The sequence below is a fragment of the Rhineura floridana genome, chromosome 12 (genome assembly GCF_030035675.1).
Source record: "Rhineura floridana isolate rRhiFlo1 chromosome 12, rRhiFlo1.hap2, whole genome shotgun sequence".
NCBI lineage: Eukaryota > Metazoa > Chordata > Lepidosauria > Squamata > Rhineuridae > Rhineura > Rhineura floridana.
This window is the reverse complement of record NC_084491.1, coordinates 12,976,502-12,997,982: the sequence shown is the minus strand read 5'-3', so window position 1 is coordinate 12,997,982 and position 21,481 is coordinate 12,976,502. Positions and strand designations below refer to the sequence as shown.

Here is a 21,481-nt window from a genome sequence, read left to right as displayed (position 1 = left end):
AGTCACTTAATAACAGTAACTGTTTTGCATTCATGTCAATAACCTAAGTCTTCAGTGGTATTGTGATCCATTGCACACTCTCTCCACAGAAATATCTTGAAGAATTACAGAAAGACCACTTCCAAGAGCCTTGAAGGAACCTCTATCTAAACTGAAAGGGCATTTCTTATGACAAGGACCTCCCCTTAGTGTGCTCTCTCCAAAAAGAGAGACTCCTGTACTGTGTGTGACTGCTGAGGGGAGAATGCCATGCTCTCATAAACCTTAAAATGTAATTGTAGAGTGAAAAATGGCTCCTCTCTCTACCCACGATGACCACCACAACCCTCCACTGAGCAAATGCAGGCACAGACAAGTATTTTATACAGACATACATATATATTATATTTCTCATAGAGATGTGGCTTAATATTTTATAGAAGCTTTGCAGAGAGTCAATATTCAAAGCTGCATCCATGCCATTCCAGTACCTAGTGCTTTAGCGAATCTTCCTTTCCTCTTCCATTTCTACACTGACAAAGCAGATGTTGGCAGCAGTAGCGAGAAAGAGGCGCTATCGACACAGAAGGGGACAACATGGCTTTAGTTACCCTGGAAATAGCAAGAGCCAACTGGGTTTGGCTTCCCCTGCCCATAGAACAGGGATAGCATGGGTAACACCATCACATTCCATGGTGTGCCCCATATAGACCCTGTGCAGGCACAGCTTGGCAGACTGGAAACTTTAGGCTATCCCCACAAATCATCCCCTCTGAAGCCGCTTAGTGCCAAATCTGACTAAGCTTGTGCTTTGAAAACATTTGCCTTCTAAGAAATAGGCTAAAAAGTTGCCAAGATAATTGAAAATGCCATTTCCCTTGAGGAGGTCCATTCCCTGTTCCCACGATTCCTGAGCCCTTCTTTCACTGTATAGTTTTGCTTTTCACTGGAAGCTTCCTCTTCCTGTTTAAGTAGAAACTGTCTGAATCCTGCTTGGCTGATATGGTGCAGGAAAAGAAAGGCCCAGTAGCCAATTGAAATAGACCCAGGGAAGCCTCTGGGAGTCACACAGATTAGATATTGGGAGGAAGCCACCAGGGTGGTGGCAATGCCAGCTTCATTCTTGCTCAGCCCCATGTGCTCAGATGACACTGTTTAGGACTGGGAATAAACTGCTGGGGCAGGGCTGCTCCCTGCTGCCCCCTGGTAACGCTGGCGGGCATGCTTCTCACAGTACATCTCTTCGCCAACCCAGAAGTGGCCGCGCATCTTCAGGTTGAGACCACAGTCGGTGCAGATATAGCAGGAGGGGTGGCGGTAGCGGTTCTCTTGGATTCTCACTGCCTGGGTTCTGTTGGAGACACAACAGGAGATTCAGTCACACTCGTTTCATAGTATATTCAACTTCAAAGAGTCCAAAAATTGAGGGGACACTAACAGGAATAGCAGAGGGTAAAGATTTGCAATTGCAGGGAGGTTGGATTAAACAGCTTCCACCTGCACTAAAAGTCTATCGATTATTCAAACTACTGCCCAATCCTCCTTTCGTCTCTGAGGCTTTGAACATAGCACATACTTCCACATTACAACCTCCATGAGTTTGGATATTTTTAAAAAAGCAAAGCCTTCAGAATTTCAGAATAACCTTTGTGTCTAATTTCAGATACCCATACTTGAACCAGCTGCATGTGCCATACACATATCTATGCATTTTCCAATTCCAGAGGCCTAGTTTACACTAAGCCATGAGTAAATCACAAGTTGTCCTGCAGATAATCAAACAAACCATGCCTTCTGTTCACCAGTTTGGTTTGTTTTCTGGATGATCTTGCCTTGTGCCATTGCAGTTTGGTGAGCATCCCGAGTGGGGTGGTCAGACTAACTATGGCTTACGAAGGATGCTGGGTTAACAGGTAACACTAAGCCATAGTTAAAACAAACCAAGTTTTGTAATTGTGTATGGTTGGTTTTGCCAGTAAACAAACTATAGTTAAGCGCTTCTGGAAGGGTGGAATATAAATCAAACAAGCAAACAAACAAACCATGGTTTAGCATTATGTGCAAACCAGGCCAGAAGGTCCAGTTGCCATTTCAAGCCACTGTTTAAAAGGCAACTACCCATTGCAAAACCAAGGGAGACTCAGACCTCATCACTTTTCCATGATGGTAGCCCAGCTATGAAATGCCCTCCCTCTAACAATACCAATCTGTTTGCCTGAACTTTTGTGGGATACTAGTATCAGTCTGCCACTGCAATTAAGAGCCACATGTGGTGCCATTAGGTGGGGCGGGTCATTACTGATTTTTTATAGATGTGTTATATTTTTGCCTGCCTTTTAATTTTTTTTAGAATTTGTTTTGTGTTTTAGCTGTATTGTAGCCTGCCCTGGGATCACATGATGAAGGGCAAGCTAAAAATAAATAAGCAAGCAAACCAACCTTTGGAAGTGTAATCAAGCACCCTAACCATTTGGACCCCATAGCATAATGGACAGAGTGTTTGCTTTGGGTCAGTTTTAGACCTTGCTCAGACACAAACATTTATTCAGCAACATGGGATCTGTTGCTATCTCTCAATCTAACTATCTGACATGGTTCTTTCAAGGATAATGTGTAGGAAAACCCACATATGCTGCCTTGAGCTTCTTAGAGAAAGGGTGGGATACAAATGCAATCAATATAAAAATCAAAGGTAATAGTAACCATGTTTGCCTAGGGTGACAGAGTTAATGGCAGATGATTTTGTTACTGAAAAAACTTCTACTGTATCCCCACTGTAGTAACAAAATAAAATAAATCCCAACCCCATAAATCTCCAATATGGCTTTCTCTGTGGCAGCCCCTAAATTGTGGAACTCCCTCCCCAGAGGGATCTGTCTAGTATCATCATTGTATAGCTTCCACTATATGATAAAGGCACTCCTTTTTACCCTAGCCTTTGACACCCCAGAGATATATTTTTCAGACCTACCCTATTTTTCTCATTACAGTCTTTTGACTGTAAATTGTTTAAACTGATTCCAATATTGTATTTTTATATTGTTGTAATCCACCCTGGATCCTGGTGAAGGGCAGGTAAGAAATTTAATTTGTTATTATACTATTTATTATATTATATTAATTATATTATATTATATTAATTATATTATATTTATTATTTTATTTTATTTTTTATTTTATTTTTTATTTTTTATTTTATTTTATTTTATTTTATTTTATTTTATTTTATTTTTTATTTTATTTTATTTTATTTTTTATTATATTATATTATATTATATTATATTATATTATATTATATTATATTATATTATATTATATTATATTATATTATATTATATTATATTATATTATATTATATTATATTAGCCCTCTACAGCTTGGGACCAGGATACCTGAAAGACTTATTCCTTATATACCCAGTCGATCACTGTGCTCTGCAGGTGAGGACCTCCTTCAGATACTATCTTATCAGGAGGTTCATTCTGCACAATACAGGAAATGGACCTTTAGTGTGGAGGCACTTACCCTGTGGAATTCCCCCCCCTTAAATATTAGGCAGGTGCCATCTCTGCTATCTTTTCAGCGCCTTTTGAAAACTTGCCTCTTTCAACAAGCCTTTTAAGTTGAGACCTATCCCAGTCTGCTTCTGTGTTGGAATTGCTTTTTAATATGTTTTTAAACCTTTTTAAAAAAACAATATATTTTACCTTTTTTTAAAAGATGTCTTCAAAGCTTTAAAAGAATGTTTTTAAAGATGTTTTGTTTTAGTGTATTTTAAGTATTTTAGTGTATCTTAGTGTATTTTAGTGTAGCTTGGATGCACACCTTAACGTGGTGAGGGGGTTTGAGAGTGTTGAAGAAGCTGAGAGCAATGCCATCAGGAGTCTAGACCAAGAGGCTAGACTCCTAGCAGGGGCACCCAAGGCAGAATGGTCAAAGCAGAAACACCAGACTAAGATGCATCCAAACTCAGAGGAAGGCAATGGTAAACCACCTCTGAATATCTCTTACCATGAAAATCCTATGAACAGAGTATCCAAAATGCAACACAAGATAGTGCTGGAAGATGAGACCCCCAGGTCAGAAGGCACTCACCGAGCTACTGGGGAAGAACAAAGGACAAGTACGAGTAGCGCTGTGACTAATGACGCAGCTGGGTCAAAGCCGAAAGGAAGCCCAGAGGCTGATGTGCACAGATGCAAAAGGAGAGTCCGGAGTTGTATGACACACACAATAGGAACATGGAATGTGAGAAGCATGAACCAGGGAAAGTTAGAAATTGTCAAGCAAGAAATGGAACACATCAACATTACAATACTTGGTGTGAGCGAACTAAAATGGACGGGAATGGGACATTTTCAATCAGCAAACTACAAAATATTTTATGCAGGAAATGAGAAATTATGAAGGAATGGGGTTGCTTTAATAGTGAGAAGTGATGTAGCAAAAGCAATTAGGAGCTACAATGCAAGGTCTGAGCGAGTTATATCGATGAGATTAAATGGGAAACCTATCAACATAACCATCATCCAAGTCGATGCTTCGATGGCAAATGCAGAAGAAGAGGAATTGGAGAGATTTTATGCAGAAGTACAAGAAATTGATCACACACCAAAACAAGATGTGCTGATAATCATGGGGGATTGGAATGCAAAAGTAGGGAACAGAGAAGAATTAGGAATTGTGGGAAAATGGGGCCTAGGAGACAGAAATGAAGCAGGAGAAAGACTTATTGAATTCTGTGAAGCCAATAATTTGTTTCTTCTGAACACATTTTTTGAGCAACCGAAAAGACAACTGTACACATGGAAGTCACCAAATGGTCAGTATAGGAATCAAATTGATTATATAATTGGTAGCAGAAGATGGAGAAGTTCCATACTTTCTGCGAAAACAAGACCAGGAGCAGACTGCAGTACAAATCATGAACTGGTCGTATCGAAAATCAGAGTAAAGTTAAAGAAGACCAACAAAGCAATCATAATGCCAAAATACAATTTAAGTAACATCCCAGAAGCATATAAAGATCAAATAAGGAACAGGTTTGAGGCTTTATACTTAGTTGACAGAGAACCAGAAGAACTATGGAATGAAGTTAAGAGACGTTATCAGGGAAGAATGCAAAAAGACAATACCTCTAGTTAAAAAGAGAGAAAGACTTCAATGGATGACTGAAGAAACTCTTAAAATGGTTAAAGAGAGAAGGACAGCAAAAGCAAAAGGACATAGAAACACAGTCAGAATCCTAAAAGCAACAATACAGCAACTAGTATGTAGGGACAAAGAGAACTATTACAATAGTTACTGTATAGAAATAGAAGAGGACAACAAAAAGCGTAGAACAAGAGCCCTATTCCAAAAGATTAGAGAAATGAAAGGCAAATTTAAACTAAGAGTAGGGATGTTGAATAATCAACAGGGGAACACACTGACTGACAGAGATGAAATAAAAGGAAGATGGAAGCAATACACTGAAGAACTCTACAAAAGAGATGCCAGGATGATAGATTCATTCACGGAGGAATGAAGAACCAGAAATTTTAGAATGCGAGGTGAAAGCTGCTCTTAAAATACTTGGAAGAGACAACTCACCAGGAATAGATGGCATACCAATAGAGCTGCTACAAGCTACTGAGACTGAATCTGTCCAAATTTTCACAAACATTTGTCAAGGAATATGGAAAACTAAACAATGGCCCACAGACTGGAAGCATTCCATATACATCCCAATTACAAAGAAACGGGATCCCAGGGAATGCAGTAATTATCGAACTATCGCCTTAATATCCCATGCAAGTAAAGTAATGCTCAAGATTTTACAACAAAGGCTCTTACCATATATGGAGCGAGAAATGCCAGACGTCCAAGCTGTATTTAGAAAGGGAGGAGGTACCAGAGATCATATCGCAAACATACGTTGGATAATGGAATGGAGCAAGGAATTTCAAAAGAAAATCACCCTGTGCTTTATAGATTACAGCAAAGCCTTTGACTGTGTAGATCATGAAAAACTATGGAGCTTTAAAAGAAATGGGGGTGCCACAGCATCTGACTGTCCTGATGCGCAACCTATACTGTGGACAAGAGGCTACTGTAAGGACAGAATATGGAGAAACCGATTGGTTCCCCATCAGAAAGGGTGTGAGACAGACTTTATTTAATCTATACGCAGAACATATCATATGGAAAGCAGGATTGGAACAAGATGAAGGAGGTGTGAAAATTGGAGGGAGAAATATTAATAATTTAAGATATGTAGATGATACCATACTATTAGCAGAAACCAGTAATGATTTGAAAAGAATGCTGATGAAAGTTAAAGAGGAAAGAACAAAAGCAGGAGTACAGCTGAACGTCAAAAAGACTAAAGTAATGACAACAGAAGATTTATGTAACTTTAAAGTTGACAATAAGGACATTGAACTTGTCAATACCTTGGCACAGTCATTAACCAAAATTGAGACAATAGTCAAGAAATCAGAAGAAGACTAGGACTGGGGAGGGCAGCTGTGAGTCGTCAAATGTAAAGATGTATCACTGAACACTAAAGTCAGGATTATTCAGACCATGGTATTTCCAATTTGTATCTATGGATGTGAAAGTTGGACAGTGAAAAAAGCAGATAAGAGAAAAATCAACTCATTTGAAATGTGGTGTTGGAGAAGAGCTTTGCACATACCATTGACTGCGAAAAAGACAAATAATTGGGTGTTGGAACAAATTATACCAGAACTATCACTAGAAGCTAAAATGATGAAATTGAGGTTATCATACTTTGGACACATAATGAGAAGACATGATTCATTAGAAAAGATAATAATGCTGGGAAAAGCAGAAGGGAGTAGAAAAAGAGGAAGGCCAAACAAGAGATGGATTGATTCCATAAAGGAAGCCACAGACCTGAACTTACAAGATCTGAACAGGGTGGTTCATGACAGATGCTCTTGAAGGTCACTGATTCATAGGGTCGCCATAAGTCGTAGTCGACTTGGAGGCACATAACAACAACAACAAGGTCTTTTATTATGTTTTAAAGTGTTTTTAGCGTTTCTGTTTGCCGCCCTGGGCTCCTGCTGGGAGGAAGGGTGGGATATAAATCAAATAATAAATAAATTAGTAAGTGCATTGAGGAACAGATTAAGACAGATAAGTCAGTGTCTTCCCCCCCCCCACTTACAATCAACACCTCATTTCCCCCTGCTTCTTTCTTTCTGTCTGTCAGTTACAATCAACACTTCTTTGACATCAGTGAAAGGGAACACACATTTGAAGAGGTCTCATAGAAAGTAGATCAGCAAAAGTATCACTCCCACTATCGATGATTTCAAAGTGAGATAAAAAAAATCAGAAAAAATTAAAATGAATGAGAAACCAGGTGTGGAGAGTTGCTACTTCAAAATTATCTCAACAAAGATAGAGAATATCAGAAATAATAATTAATCCGATAGCAAATCTGATTTTTGCAGCAATGGAGCCCACTGCTATTGCAAATTCCCACACTGCAAACAGGAAATTGAAAAGCCCTGAATTGCAGTTGTTTCCTGCCCAGCAGATGGCAATACACAATCTTCACCTACCTGGGTTATACTGTCAAAGTGTACAGTGGCAAGAAATTCCTCTCTTTATGCCCCAGAGCCAAGTTCCACAGCCAACCTCTTATCAATCCAGAGCAACAGCATCACCCTTAAGAGAAACATACATCCCATTCCGCTTACATCCCCTCCAACATCAACTGTATCCCATGGATTAGCAACACTCACATGATGCTGCTGCCACATTTTTCACACATGTGCAGCTTCTGGGTGCCGCCTGCCACGAAACTGCTGACTGGCTTGTGTGTGCTAGGAGACAGCTGGCTAGGAAAGTGAGTCACAGAGCCCTCTGCCAAAGCAACAAAGAGGGCATGTTAGGATTCAGAAGCAGGGCTATCAGCAGATTATAAACAACATGGAACCCTATGTAGTCTACTCAGAAGTAAGTCCTATTGAATTCAATGAGACTAATTCCCAGGCAAGCAATAGGATTGCAGCCTTAATCCATTTCAGTGAAACAAAACATTTATATTACCAGAAGCCCCTCAATACTGCCTTTTAAGAAGTACTAAAGTAGCTTGCCATTTAAGCCATAACCACCTACATGTGGTTAGAAGGAAATTGTAATGTTAATATTGTTTATATTTTCTTTCATACCGGCTCCTCTAGGATGCACACCTTAACGTGGTAAGGGGGGTTGAGAATGTCGAAGAAGCTGAGAGCAATGCCGTCAGGAGTCTAGACCAAGAGGCTAGACTCCTAGCAGAGGCACCCAAGGCAGAATGGTCAAAGCAGAAACACCAGACTAAGATGCATCCAAACTCAGAGGAAGGCAATGGTAAACCACCTCTGAATACCTCTTACCACAAAAACCCTATGAACAGAGTATCCACAATGCAACACGAGATAGTGCTGGAAGATGAGACCCCCAGGTCAGATGGCACTCATCGAGCTACTGGGGAAGAACAACAGACAAGCATGAGTAGCACTGTGACTAATGACGCAGCCAGGTCAAAGCCGAAAGGAAGCCCAGAGGCTGATGTGCACAGATGTGAGAGTCCAGAGTTGTATGACATACACAATAGGAACATGGAGCATGAACCAGGGTAAGTTAGAAATTGTCAAGCAAGAAATGGAACACATCAACATTACAATACTTGGTGTGAGTGAATTAAAATGGACGGGAATGGGACATTTTCAATCAGGCAACTACAAAATATTTTATGCAGGAAATAAGAAATTAAGAAGAAATGGGGTTGCTTTAATAGTGGGAAGTGATATAGCAAAAGCAATTAGGAGCTATAATGCAAGGTCTGATTAAGTGGTATCAATGAGATTAAATGGGAAACCTATTAACATAACCATCATTCAAGTCTATGCTCTAACGGCAAACAGAAGAAGAGGAATTGGAGAGATTTTATGCAGAAGTACAGGAAGAAATTGATAATCATGGGGGACTGGAATGCAAAAGTAGTGAACAGAGAAGACCTAGAAATTGTGGGAAAATGGGGCTTAGGAGATAGAAATGAAGCAGGAGACTTATTGAATTCTGTGAAGCCAGTAAGTTGTTTCTTGCAAACACATCTTTTGAGCAATCGAAAAGACAACTGTACATGTGGACATCGTCAAATCGTCAATATAGAAATCAAATTGATTATATAATTGGTAGCAGAAGATTTATTTATTTATTTATTGTACTTATATACCGCCCCATTGCCGAAGCTCTCTGGGCGGTTTACAGTAACTAAAACCATTAAAACAAATATACAAATTTAAAAACACATCTTTTAAAAACAATTTAAAACACAATTTAAAGATTTAAAACAATTTAAAACACATGAAGAAGTTCCATACTTTCTGCAAAAACAAGACCAGGAGCAGACTGCGGTACAGATCATGAACTGGTCATATAAAAAATCAGAGTAAAGCTAAAGAAGAACAAAGCAATCATAATGCCAAAATACAATTTACGTAACATCCCAGAAGAATATAGAGATCAAATAAGGAACAGATTTGAGGCTTTAAACTTAGTTGACAGAGAACCAGAAGAACTATGGAGTGAAGTCAGAGACATTATCAGGGAAGAATGCGAAAAGACAATACCTCTAGTTAAAAAGAGAGAAACACCTCAATGGATGACTGACGAAACTCTTAAAATGGTTAAAGAAAGAAGGAAAGCAAAAGAAGATGAAGCACAGTCAGAACCCTAAATGCAATAATACCACAACACGTATGTAGGGACAAAGAGAACTATTACAAAAGTTATTGTATAGAAATAGGACAACAAAAAAGGTAGAACAAGAGCCCTATTCCAAAATAAGAGAAATTAAAGGGAAATTTAAACTAAGAGTAGGGATGTTGAATAATCAACAGAACACACTGACTGACCAAGATGAAATAAAAGGAAGATGGAAGCAATACACTGGAGAATATAAAAGAGATGCAAGGATGACAGATTCATTCACGGAAGAACCATATAATGAAGAACCAAGAATTTTAGAATGTGAGATGAAAGTTGCTCTTAAAATACTTGGAAGAAACAAATAATCAGAAACAGATGGCATACCAATAGAGTTGCTACAAGCTACTGAGACTGAATCTGTCCAAATTTTGACAAAAAATCATCAATAAATATGGAAAACTAAACAATGGCCCACAGACTGGAAGTGTTCAATATATATCCCAATTCCAAAGAAAGGGGATCCCAGGGAATGCAGTAATTATTTAACCATCGCCTTAATATCCCATGCGAGTAAAGTAATGCTCAAGATTCTACAACAAGGGCTGTTACCATATATGGAGCGAGAAATCCAGATGTCCAAGCCAGATTTAGAAAAAGAAGAGGTACCAGAGATTATATCGCAAACAGACGTTGGATAATGGAACAGACCAAGGAATTTCAGAAGAAAATCACCCTTTGCATTATAGATTACAGCAAAGCCTTTGACTGTGTAGATCATGAAAAACTATGGAATGCTTTAAAAAAAATGGGGGTGCCACAGCATCCGATTGTCCTGATGCGCACCCTATACTCTGGACAAGAGGCTACTGTAAGGACAGAATATGGAGAAACCAATTGGTTCACATCGGAAAGGGTGTGAGACAGGGTGTATTTTATCACCCTATTTGTTCAATCTATATGCAGAACATATCATGCGGAAAGTGGGATTGGACCAAGATGGAGGTGTGAAAATTGGAGGGAGAAATATCAAAAATTTAAGATATGCAGATGATACCATACTACTAGCAGAAACCAGTAATGATTTGAAACTAGTGCTGTTGAAAGTTAAAGAAGAAAGCACAAAAGAAGGACTAGCGTCAAGAAGACTAAAGTAATAACAGAAGATTTATACAACTTTAGTTGACAATGAGGACATTGAACTTGTCAAGGATTATCAATACCTTGGCACACTCATTAACCAATACTGAAACAATAGTCAAGAAATCAGGAGAAGGCTAGGACTGGGAAGGGCAGCTATGAGAGAAGTAGAAAAGGCCCTCAAATGCAAAGATGTATCACTGAACACTAAAGTCACGATCATTCAGACCATGGTATTCCCAAGGATGGATGGATGTGAGAGTTGAAAAAGTTGATAAGGGAAAAATCAACTCCTTTGAAGTGTGGTGTTGGAGGAGAGCTATGCAGATACCACGGACAGCGAAAAAGACAAATAACTGGGTGTTAGAACAAATTAAACAAGAACTATAATTAGAAGCTAAAATGATGAAATGAAAGTTATCATACTTTGGACACATAATGAGATGACATGATTCACTAGAAAAGACAAGAATGCTGGGAAAAACAGAAGGGAGTAGAAAAAGAGGAAGGCCAAACAAGAGATGGATTGGTTCCATAAAGGAAGCCACAGACCTGAACTTACAAGATCTGAACAGGGCCGTTTATAACAGATGCTTGGAGGTCGCTGATTCATAGGGTCATCAAAAGTCATAATCAACTTGAAGGCACATAACAACAACCAGCACCAAAATTGATTCCATCCCAAACAATCATTCATCCATAGAATTACCCAATAAAGTCTGCAATCACCAAGTTGTGCAGATGGCCAACATTCATGGTAGAGCATCTGGCTTTGCATGAAGAAGGACCCAGGTTCAATTCCTGGCATCGCCAGGTAAGGTTGAGAGAGACCTTTGTCTGAAATCCTGGAGAGCCACTGCCAGTCAGTGTAGACAATAATGAGCTAGGTGGACTAAGTTTAGACAGCTTCCTATGTTTCTAACTTTTAGTTTATTAACCTGCTCATTCAAAGTTGTAGCCATGTCCAGAAGACTTGGGCTATACGTCCCTTGCTCTTCAGAGTTCCTTCTTTGCCTCCAACTGCAGAAGTATTCTCACTGACTCACATACAACTACTACGGTGGCACTTGTGTTCCTGCCAGGTCAGAAAAGGTTTTAAGCAAACAGAAGAGGGCAGGAAGACAGAGCAGACCAGAAGCATGAGGAGCACTGCACACTGACGTGCTTCATGGTCCCAAGTACATGTATGCACACAGAGACACAATGTTCTTCCTGCCCTTCCCAGCCACTTCTCCTTCCACCCCACCTTTTTCATCCAACTCCAGAGCCACCTGGAGCAAGCGGAAAGTGCTGGATTGTCGAGGTTGGGCCCTAGTTTCGCGGTTTTCTTGCATCATCTTGTAGACCTCAGAGTCCCCTTCCAAACGATGCATGGCTGGCTCTGTATCCAGACTAGAGAGAAAGAGAGAGAGAGAAAACAAGTGTAAGTCTTGGGAAGAGGAAAAATACCTCAAGCTTTTCATATCCAGGAGGACAGGACAAACCAGTCTTCCATCACCAGTATCATTCTGCAGAGCTTGGAGGAAGAGGTGGGACTAGGAGAGACCCAGAAAAGATCCCAGGGGCTTGTCATGAGGCAGAGTGAGTAGGAAAAACAGGAGCAAGGCACTGAGACGAGACTTCACTTGCTCCATGTAGACCAGGACTTCAGAAAGTGTAAATTATCCCTCCACAAACCCAGAGAAGCCTCACACCTGCTTCTCATTTATAAACATTTATAAACAAGGATCTCCTAGTCCTTCACGCCTCTATCCCATTAAAGAACAACACTTAGTAATTAGGATTTCTAATTCCAGAAGAAGCACATAAATGGAATCCTAGTTGTGGGGTTGCCTATCAGCTCCAGTCCTAGGGCAGCCTTTGCCAACCTGGTGCCCTCCAGACGTTTTGGACTACAACTCCCACCATCAGTCTCTCACTCTCTCCGAGAGAGTGCAGGTAGAACACACCTTGCCTATGACACCCAGGCACACACAGCCTGTAGGCTTGTCAGCTACTTTAAATTAACCCTCACCCTGCCCAGCCTTGAAGCAAAAGCTTAACCTTTCCCCTCCACAGCAAAGCGGGCCAACACCCTTCCTCCAGGAACACAAGAGATATGCCTCTCTGCCAGTCTCCACCTAAGGAAATAGCCTGAAAACAGTAGTTAGCATCTCTGAGGGAATTAGCAGAATTCATATTCTAGGACAGGGAAAACAGGACCCAACCCTAACATTCTGGCTATGTTCGCTGCTTGGTGACTCAAACTGCACTGACCAGGGCTGCACTGAATCTCCCAGATATTTGCCTTTTTTTTGGGGGGGGGGGGAGACATTTTGGCTCCTCACCCCCAAAGAGAAGAGGTAACTTCAGGGAGGTTTGGGGCTGAAATGTCTGCCCCAAACTCTCAGGTTGAGCCCTTGGTAGTGGTGTTTTTCTGAGATTTTCCTCTTCATGTCTTCTCCCTTTCTTTAGCAGACACACTGTACATTTAAAGCACATGACTTTCCCCAAAGAATTCTGGGAACTGTAGTTTACCCCTACAATTCCTACCATCCTACAGTTCCCAGGATTCTTTGGGGGAGGTTGTGTGCTTTAAATGTAGGATGGTGTCTCTAAGGGTAGAGACACACTTACTGTTGGGACAGTTCTAGTGTGTCTCCACCTCTATTTTCTGAAAACGGGGGCACACAACACTAGTCAAACTCCACCCCTTTTTTCTCTAAAATCTGGTTGGACCAGATCAGCTAAAATATGTTTTTTTTAAATCTTCAGATCAGCTCAAGCATGTTTTTTTTTAAAAAAATCTTCACCTTCAGACAGATTTTGCAATTGATTGGTAGATCAACCAACTCCAGGTGTAGCCAATCTCCTCATAGCCAGGAAGACTCCCCAGGTGACCTATGTACCTGGCCCTGCTTAGTCTGCTGCCCAGGTGCTGCTGATGGGCAACTTTGAGGCTGTCCCTGTCCTTCCTTCTTAGTTTTTTTTTTTAAAGACTTTAAACCAGATTTGGACTGGACAGCCCTTCAGACTATCCTCTGTAGACTGCTTCCATCATGTTCCAGCTGCTCAACCGTACTCCCTTGCCTCAGAGGACCTCGGAGTGAGCTGTTGCCTGGCAGTTGCTAACTGCCAACAAGGGAAGACTGCTTCCATCGTGGGCTGAGGAAGATACAATAGCTCACCCCAATCCTTTGCCTCAGAGGATTTTTTGTGTGAAGTATGACACCTCAAAGAACAAGGGCAAGTGCCTGATCTATATAGGCTCACCATGTAATTTTTGTTCCTGCCCCAGATTTGAGTGCAATTTTATTTTGAGAAACTTTTGTAAGCCGCTTTGGGAACCTCTCAGGGCTAAAAAGCAGATATAAATACTCTAACTAAAATTGATAAATAAAAAACAGGGCATATTCTACAAATGCTTGGTGGCAAAGACAAAGAGATGTGTTTCTTTAATAGTACCCATGCATTGCTGCTGTCCTTGAAACTACCCACTCCTGTCTGGCCAACATCATACCACAGGAGCCCTGTAGTGTAAGAACCAATCAGGGGTGTAGCCATCTGGGGTCTCCGTGGGTCTTAGTTTTTTGGGAACAGGGTCCCAGCAAGGGACGACCCTATGTCGTCAGCATCCTATGAGCCAACCAGCATGGAAGGAAATGTGTTAGACACTGAGAAGACTCTTCTAGCATGTTTCCTTGCCTTTTCCTGCTGATTGGAGCCAATCAGAGTGAAAGGAGGTGAGTTAGCCACTGAGAAGACTCTTCTCAGTAGCTAACACTCTCCCCTTTCATGTCGATTGGCTCTTAGGGATGTCTGTTGTTTTGAGAGAAGGCATTAACAAGCATCTCATTCTCAACCTAACATCAAAAAAGGGGGGAAGGGCGTGGCTCTGACTAATATGGAGGGACCCTGCATCTCTGAATTTGCCAGTACACTACTGGAACCAATATAGTTCATGAGGCTTGCATGGCAGGAGTCACACTATAATAACACAAACAAGGTCCCTGTGTTTTGAGAAGTACATGCTTTGCTAGCTCTCCATCTTTTGGATTAATTACATAAGCACTGAACTGAATACATGACAAGCTACCATCTGGACACACCCTTAAAAGGGACAGGTGCTATTTCTGGGTTGGGCAATGACAACCCTGCGTGCCTTTCTCCAGCTGCAGCTATAGAAATACTCCACAGATTTAACCTGAAGTTTCCATCAATAGTGTGGTTCAAGGCTTTCACTACCAAACTCTGCCATTATCCTTTGTATCTAGTCTCCCAAAGTGGTTCCTGTTAATCAAGAAGTGACACACACAGGACCTTCCCCTCAGGCTTATAAACTAACACACAAAACAGAGGAAGAGAAAGGCAAGGCATACAAGGGGGAAGAGAAATGTGGGTTAAAAAAAGGGACATCAATTTGATGCTGCCAGAACAAAGGGCACTTCCAGACAGACCTGCTTACTGAGCATTCATTCTGATTTGCTGCAGAGGGATTAGACAAGATTAGTTATTTAATGAGCATCCATTCTGATTTGTTTGTGGGAAGTTAGATGATGTTGCATCAAAGCAACTGTTACCTCACACTTTGAAGTCCATTTTCCCATTACTTTCTTTTTAGCAAAAAATAGAATGATTTGAGGAAGTGGGTTTGTTTCACAAGACCTCCCAATCATTTATAGCTTCACAATCTGAACTTGCTGTTATGTGACTGAATCCCACCCTAAAATAGCAACAGTCTGGAAGCACCCACTTAACAGGCATCCAGTTGGGGAAAGGCAGAGCTCTGCAATTCCAGGGCAACTAGCAGTTGGAGCCAATTGCTCTTCCTGGCAGGAAGAGAGGGAGCAAGCTCCTTACAGCTGCTGCTTCTTGGGCCAATGGATGGGACCAGGTTGGTGTTCTTCTTGGGAGCAACCTCTTAGTGGTTCTGGCGAGCAGCAAAAATCCAGAATGTGCTTCCTCCCTTGTTTCTTCAGTCTCAGAACAACTCCTTTAATCCCCAAATTGACAGCTTTGCCTTGGGAAATTTTTACATACAGATTACCTCCCTGCACTGCTGTGATGCAACTCCATACATATTACAAGTGCTCAAAACCATTGAGGAGGCCCATAGCTGAATGACTAAGCAGATGTTCGATCAATCCCTGGTGCCCACAATCAAAAGGTCTTGGAGTGGGAGAGACAAGACTGCTTCCAGTCAGACTGTTCTATACTGAGCTAGATGGGGACAGTGCTGTTGTGCTCAGGCTCTGCTTGTGGGCTTCCCATGGGCATCTGGTTGGCCTCTGTGAGAACAAGATGTGGGACTAGATAAAACTTTGGTCTGATCCAGCAAGCATTTCTTATGTTCTTAAGACCAGCACTCTCATTCCAAAGGCCAGGTTGGATGGGATGCAGAAGATCCTTAATTTAATCTCTGGACATATTTTTCTTTACTTCCAAAGGATCTGGGGGAAGAATGTGTGAATTTTACAGGAAAAATGGCACTGGGGAAGAGGAAGTGTTTAACCCTTCCCTCTATTCTCTTACTCTAAACCTGCCGCCATGCCCAATTCTCTTAAGCTCTGCCAGGGAAGAGGGGGAAGCACAAGTAACACATGATGTCTGTACTTCACTTCCAAAAGGGTTAACAGCAGCCTTTGTGTGTGTGTGGCAATTTCCCTGACCAAATCAGCCAGTCCCAGCAGATGGGTGACTAATAAATCTCATGAATGAATGAATGAATGAATGAATGATGTTGGGAGATTTGATCATGGGATCTTTCATGGCATTTCGGTCTGGCAGCTTCACATGCATGATTTTAGTAATCTTTATTAATTAAAATTCATATCCCACTTTTCCCACTATCTAGGACTCAAAGCAGCTTACAGCAATAAAAATGTATAATCTTTACAACCGGTCCATAGGGTAAGCCAGTCTTACTCTCTCCATATTGCAGGTAGGGGCTGGAGGAGGAAAATGAGCAAAGAGCAACTTGCTGAAGGCACCTAGTGAGATGATTCCTCTACTGTTCTTTGAACCAGGAACTCTACGCTCTTACACAGATGTCACTTCCAGACATTCCATTTATTGAGTATTCATCCCAATTTGTTTCCAGGGAGATTAGGCACGATTGGCTATTTAATGAGTATTCACTCCGATTTGTTTGTTGCATCAAAGCAAGAGTTACCCCACACTTTCCACTACATTTTCCTATCACTTTCCTTATTGCAAGAAATCCGATCTTTTGTGGAAGTGGCTACGTTGCACAAGAGCTCCAAATCAGCTTTAATTGTGCAGCCTGAATTTGCTGGTATGTGATTGACTCCCACTCGAAAGATAGGAACAGTCTGGAAGTGCCCTTGGCCACTTGGCAACACCAGGCAAGCTAGACTAGATGTATCACCTGTAACGGCGCTGGTAGGAAGAGGGGCTCCTGTTCTGGTCTTTCCTGATCTCCCATGGGCTGGAGAATGAATATGCTCCAGGGGATGGAGAACCATTTAATGGAGGCAGAACTGCAACTGGAGATCTGCTAGAGTAGCTGATACTTCTTTGTTCCTGCAGTTAACACAAAAAGACAGAAGGAAAGGTGTAAAGACATTCTGCAGGAAAGGAGCAGCACAATGCTATCTCAACCTCAGGAAGAGATTTAGTGATCACCACACATTGTAGGACTCTGCCCATGCAAATAAGCAGTTGCTTCACACTGTCTTCCTGAAATATTTATCTATTTATTTAAAATATTTCTATCCCGCCCTCCTACTCCACAATGGGGCACTCAGGGCGGCTTACAATAAAATCACACACATACATAATAAAATTATACACAATAAAAGCACAAGACAAAAGAGTAAGTTAAAATACATAAAATACAATTATTTAAAATACATAAAATACAATAAAATACAATAAGCATATATATCCAAACAAACCGAGAAACCTACATGTATATATATAAGTACATATATGGGGAAATAATAGTAAAAACATAAGACAAAAATGAAAAAATAAAATAAAAAATAAAAAACAAAGACAGTGTCAGACTCACCCGTCAGGCTCTCTCAAAGGCTCTCCGGAATAAGATAGTTTTTACAAGTTTCCGGAAAACCATCAGGGAGGGAGCAGAACGGGCTTCTTGAGGCAGTGAATTCCAAAGCCTAGGAGCTCTCTCACATGTGTGCCTGTCAGTCTGACATCTTTAATTCGAGGCATGCAGAGGAGACCAGAGGCAGACGATCTTAAATCCAGGGCAGGAGTATATGGATGCAAGTGGTCCCTCAGATTCACTGGTTCAAGGCCCTTTAGGGCTTTAAAGGTCAAAACCAGCACTTTGAATTGGGCCTGGAAACAAATTGGGAGCCAGTGGAGTCGATAAAGCACAGGGGTAATATGCTCCCTGCGCTGTGCTCCAGTTAATGTTCTGGTTGCAGCATTTTGAACCAACTGTAGTTTCGAACCGTTTTCAAAGACAGCCCTATGTAGAGTGCATTACAGTAGTCAAGCCTTGATGTCACCAAAGCATATCACTGTAGCCAAGAACTGCTTCCAGGAATGGACACAGCTGGTAGACCATTCTGAGATGGCCAAAAGTACTCCTAGCCACTGCAGCCACCTGAGATTCAAGCAGCAGGGCAGGATCCAAGAGAATCACCCTCTCAATCACCTTGCCAAGAAAAGGGAGATTAGTGACTGAGCGGAAGTTATTAAGATCCACAGGATCTAAGGAAGGCTTCTTTAACAAGGGTCTTATCACAGACTCCTTTAACAATGTTGGCATAAAACCTTCCCTTCAGAAAATATTAATCAAATGTGCCAACCAGCCAGCCACTCCCAATCCGGCAGATTTAATTAGCCAGGATGGGCTAATCCAGGGCTAATGGTCAAGAGAGCAGGTAGTGGCCCTCATTTCTCCCAGAATCCTGTCCACATCCTCAGGCTTTACAAGCTGAAAACTATCCATAGAAAACTGAACAGAGGAGGCCTCGGGGACATCTGGCACAACTCTAATTAATGAGGAGTCCAAGGGCTCATCCAGATGACTGTATAATCTGCAATATGATCGCTTTGTGTGTTCATTAATTTTCCATGGTTCATACGACGTCACCTGTTAAAGCGGACTTTCTCGCTGTTAAATCCGCTTTGCCGTTACAGCAAAAAATGCTATTTGCTTTTTTAAACCGGGAATCATCCGCTGTACCTTCAGGCGCTAGGATGCAATACCATGGACTTTAGAGCAGGAGGTGTTCCGTGGGCGGTGCTTGGGCGTTTCCCCATACCTCTTCTCTCATTCACAGCCAATCAGGTATTTCAACTTTTGCACATGTTCGAAAATGACCAGGAAAAGCCCAGGAAAACTGAACCAATCAGAGCAATGCGGTGGTGTTGGGGGGGCTCTGCAACTTCTACTGCGCAGATGCAAAAAAGCGCATTTGCGCAGAAGCAGAAACAGCCGTTAATTTTTAGCCAGCGTGCGAACTGGGTGGCAATTGTGGTTGTTTGTAAAGCCCCCCTTTTCCTGGCTGGTCTCACTCAAGTGTGGCTGGTTGGTGCAGGGAGCTCGCTTTGCTCTTTCCTCCTCGCTCAGAGACAGACAGACACGCACAGGCACACACAGCAGAGATAAGCGAGAGCCTGGCGCTTTGTACAGGGCCACGGGAAGAAAAGGGAGAAGGAGGGGGGTGAAGGCAATGGAGCATCAAGTTTTGCCCGAAGTGGTTGGGAAGCCTCTCTCAGTAGCTCTTCCCTGACGCTGCCACCGCCAACGCTGCCTACGCGGAGAGGGAGAGGCAGGCAGAGTGAGAGAGAGAATGGGGAGGAGCTATTCTGGAGAAATAAGTGGAATTGCCAGCCGTGTGTATCTCCAGAAACATTAATATGCATAAAGGCAGAAAAGCATACAGTTGTTTTTGCTAAATATCGCGAATACAACCAAAAAACCCACAGGAATCATTGGCATATAAGTGGTTTGCTAGATGGCCACCCGCAACCATCTAAGGAGGCTCTGTAAGGAGAGCGGAGGAAGGGGTCGCTGGTGGCGAGGGCCAGCTGGGGAAAGAGCGGGCAGTGATGCCCGGCCACCCCCACGTGGGGGGAGACCCCAGGGAGGCTCCCAGGCAACCCCTTTCCTCACAGGAGCCTCTCTCCTACAGGCTGCTTGAAGCTATGTTCGCCAGCCTGAGGGAGAGCTGGGCGTCAAGCGGCGAGGGAAGGGGGCTGCCGAATCAGCTGTGGGGCGCTCTGATGGCTCAGCTGTCAGCCCAGCTGATCGGCGGCTTGGCAAGGGGGGGGAACGGCTGCCTAACATGGAGCAACCGGATCAGAGAAAGAGAGAGCAAAGGAAGGAAGCAGGCGGTTGCAGTGCAAGCCTGGTTGTTGGGGAGGAGGTGGCGGTGGAGGAGGAGATGGGGGGTGGCGAGGGCTCTCGGAGGGTGCCCCATCCCCCACAAAGCCCCTGGAGCCCTTGACCCCCTCCTCGGGAGAGCGTTTTTGCTGCCCCTTCGCTCCAGCCGCTTGTAGAGCGAAGTGGTGGGCTAGAGCACCCTGGAAGCCCAGGGGTGGATCAGAGAGAAGCCAGCCAGAGTGGCGAAAAGGGGAGGAGAGCTCAGGCGGGCCGGCAGCAACTGGCAGGAGGTGCTGCCAGGCAAGGCACCGAGCAAAAGGGGCAGCAGGCAATGGAGAAGGAAGGGATGCCAGTCGCCCAGAGTGCATTCAGCATCCATTGGCTAGGAACCCTTGGCTCCAGGCCAGGATTTCATTCTTGCCTGCAGCCTTCCGCTCTCTCTGCTGATTGAGACTTGCCAGCCCTGTGTATCTCCAGAATGTTTACTATGCATAAAGGCAAAAACACATACATTAGTTTTTGTGTTATATCGCAAATACAAGCACACAGAAATACAGGAATTATTGGCATATCAGCACACACAACCTGCCGGCTCTGCTCCAGAGTGGCGAGCGGCAAGGAACTCCATTACATCCATAGGAAATTCAAACTTTGCGCTGTTACAGTCAAGCGCATGTGCGATATTGTGCTTCGTTGCAAAGGGGAGAGGAGCATACATCATATTTTGCGGACCACTTGGCTGATAGGGGGAGTGTTATGGGAGGAGCTGGGAAAAAGCGAGAAGAAGTACAGGTCCTCCCGCTGTGTGTGCGGGCGCAAAAAAAGGGTTTTTTTTTTAATCAGGAAAGAGCGAACAAGCAGGCAAAGTGAGGACTGTCAGATGACGAATCAGATATGGAAAACGTAGATTATCCCGCTCCGTTTGGATGAGCCCCAAGTCAGTCGGAATGCAACTGACATAGGATTCATATGCATACCCTGAGGGGTTGAGTGTAACCAAACAATCCAAACTCTGCACCCAGGAAATCCTGAATTTGGCAACCTGTAAAAATTATACAAATCTGGAAAATAAGCCATTGGGGAAAAGGAGAAATGAGACCAATAAATCACAGGGAAAGAGCAAGAAGCTTCACCCCTAACCATAGAAATCTAATCAGACAACTTGCTGGCCTTTGAGGTCCCAGCAGGCAATTACCAGCAACCTTTCAAACATGTTTTTGCAACCATGAGGGTCAGAAATCTATCTGTGTTGTTAGGAGTGTTGGACCAGAAATAGGGAGGATACCCAAGTTCAAATCCCCACTCAGCCATGAAGCTCACTGGGTGACCTTGGGCCAGTCACTCTCT

The 21,481-nt window shown here is 42.6% G+C and overlaps 1 protein-coding gene across 2 annotated transcripts in view; it reads right to left on the bottom strand.

Annotated features, from left to right (window-relative positions):
- Positions 1–358: 358 nt before the first annotated feature.
- PDLIM2 (PDZ and LIM domain 2) overlaps positions 359–21,481 on the bottom strand; it is a 95,980-nt gene continuing 74,857 nt past the window's right edge. For both annotated transcript variants that reach the window (XM_061593038.1, XM_061593039.1), the window contains exons 7-10: positions 17,198–17,352; positions 12,077–12,222; positions 7,740–7,860; positions 359–1,330 (exon numbers count right to left, since the gene is read on the bottom strand). In XM_061593038.1, coding sequence (XP_061449022.1) covers positions 1,135–1,330; positions 7,740–7,860; positions 12,077–12,222; positions 17,198–17,352 — 618 coding nt within the window. In that variant the 3' untranslated portion in view covers positions 359–1,134. The remainder of the gene's footprint in view (positions 1,331–7,739; positions 7,861–12,076; positions 12,223–17,197; positions 17,353–21,481) is intronic.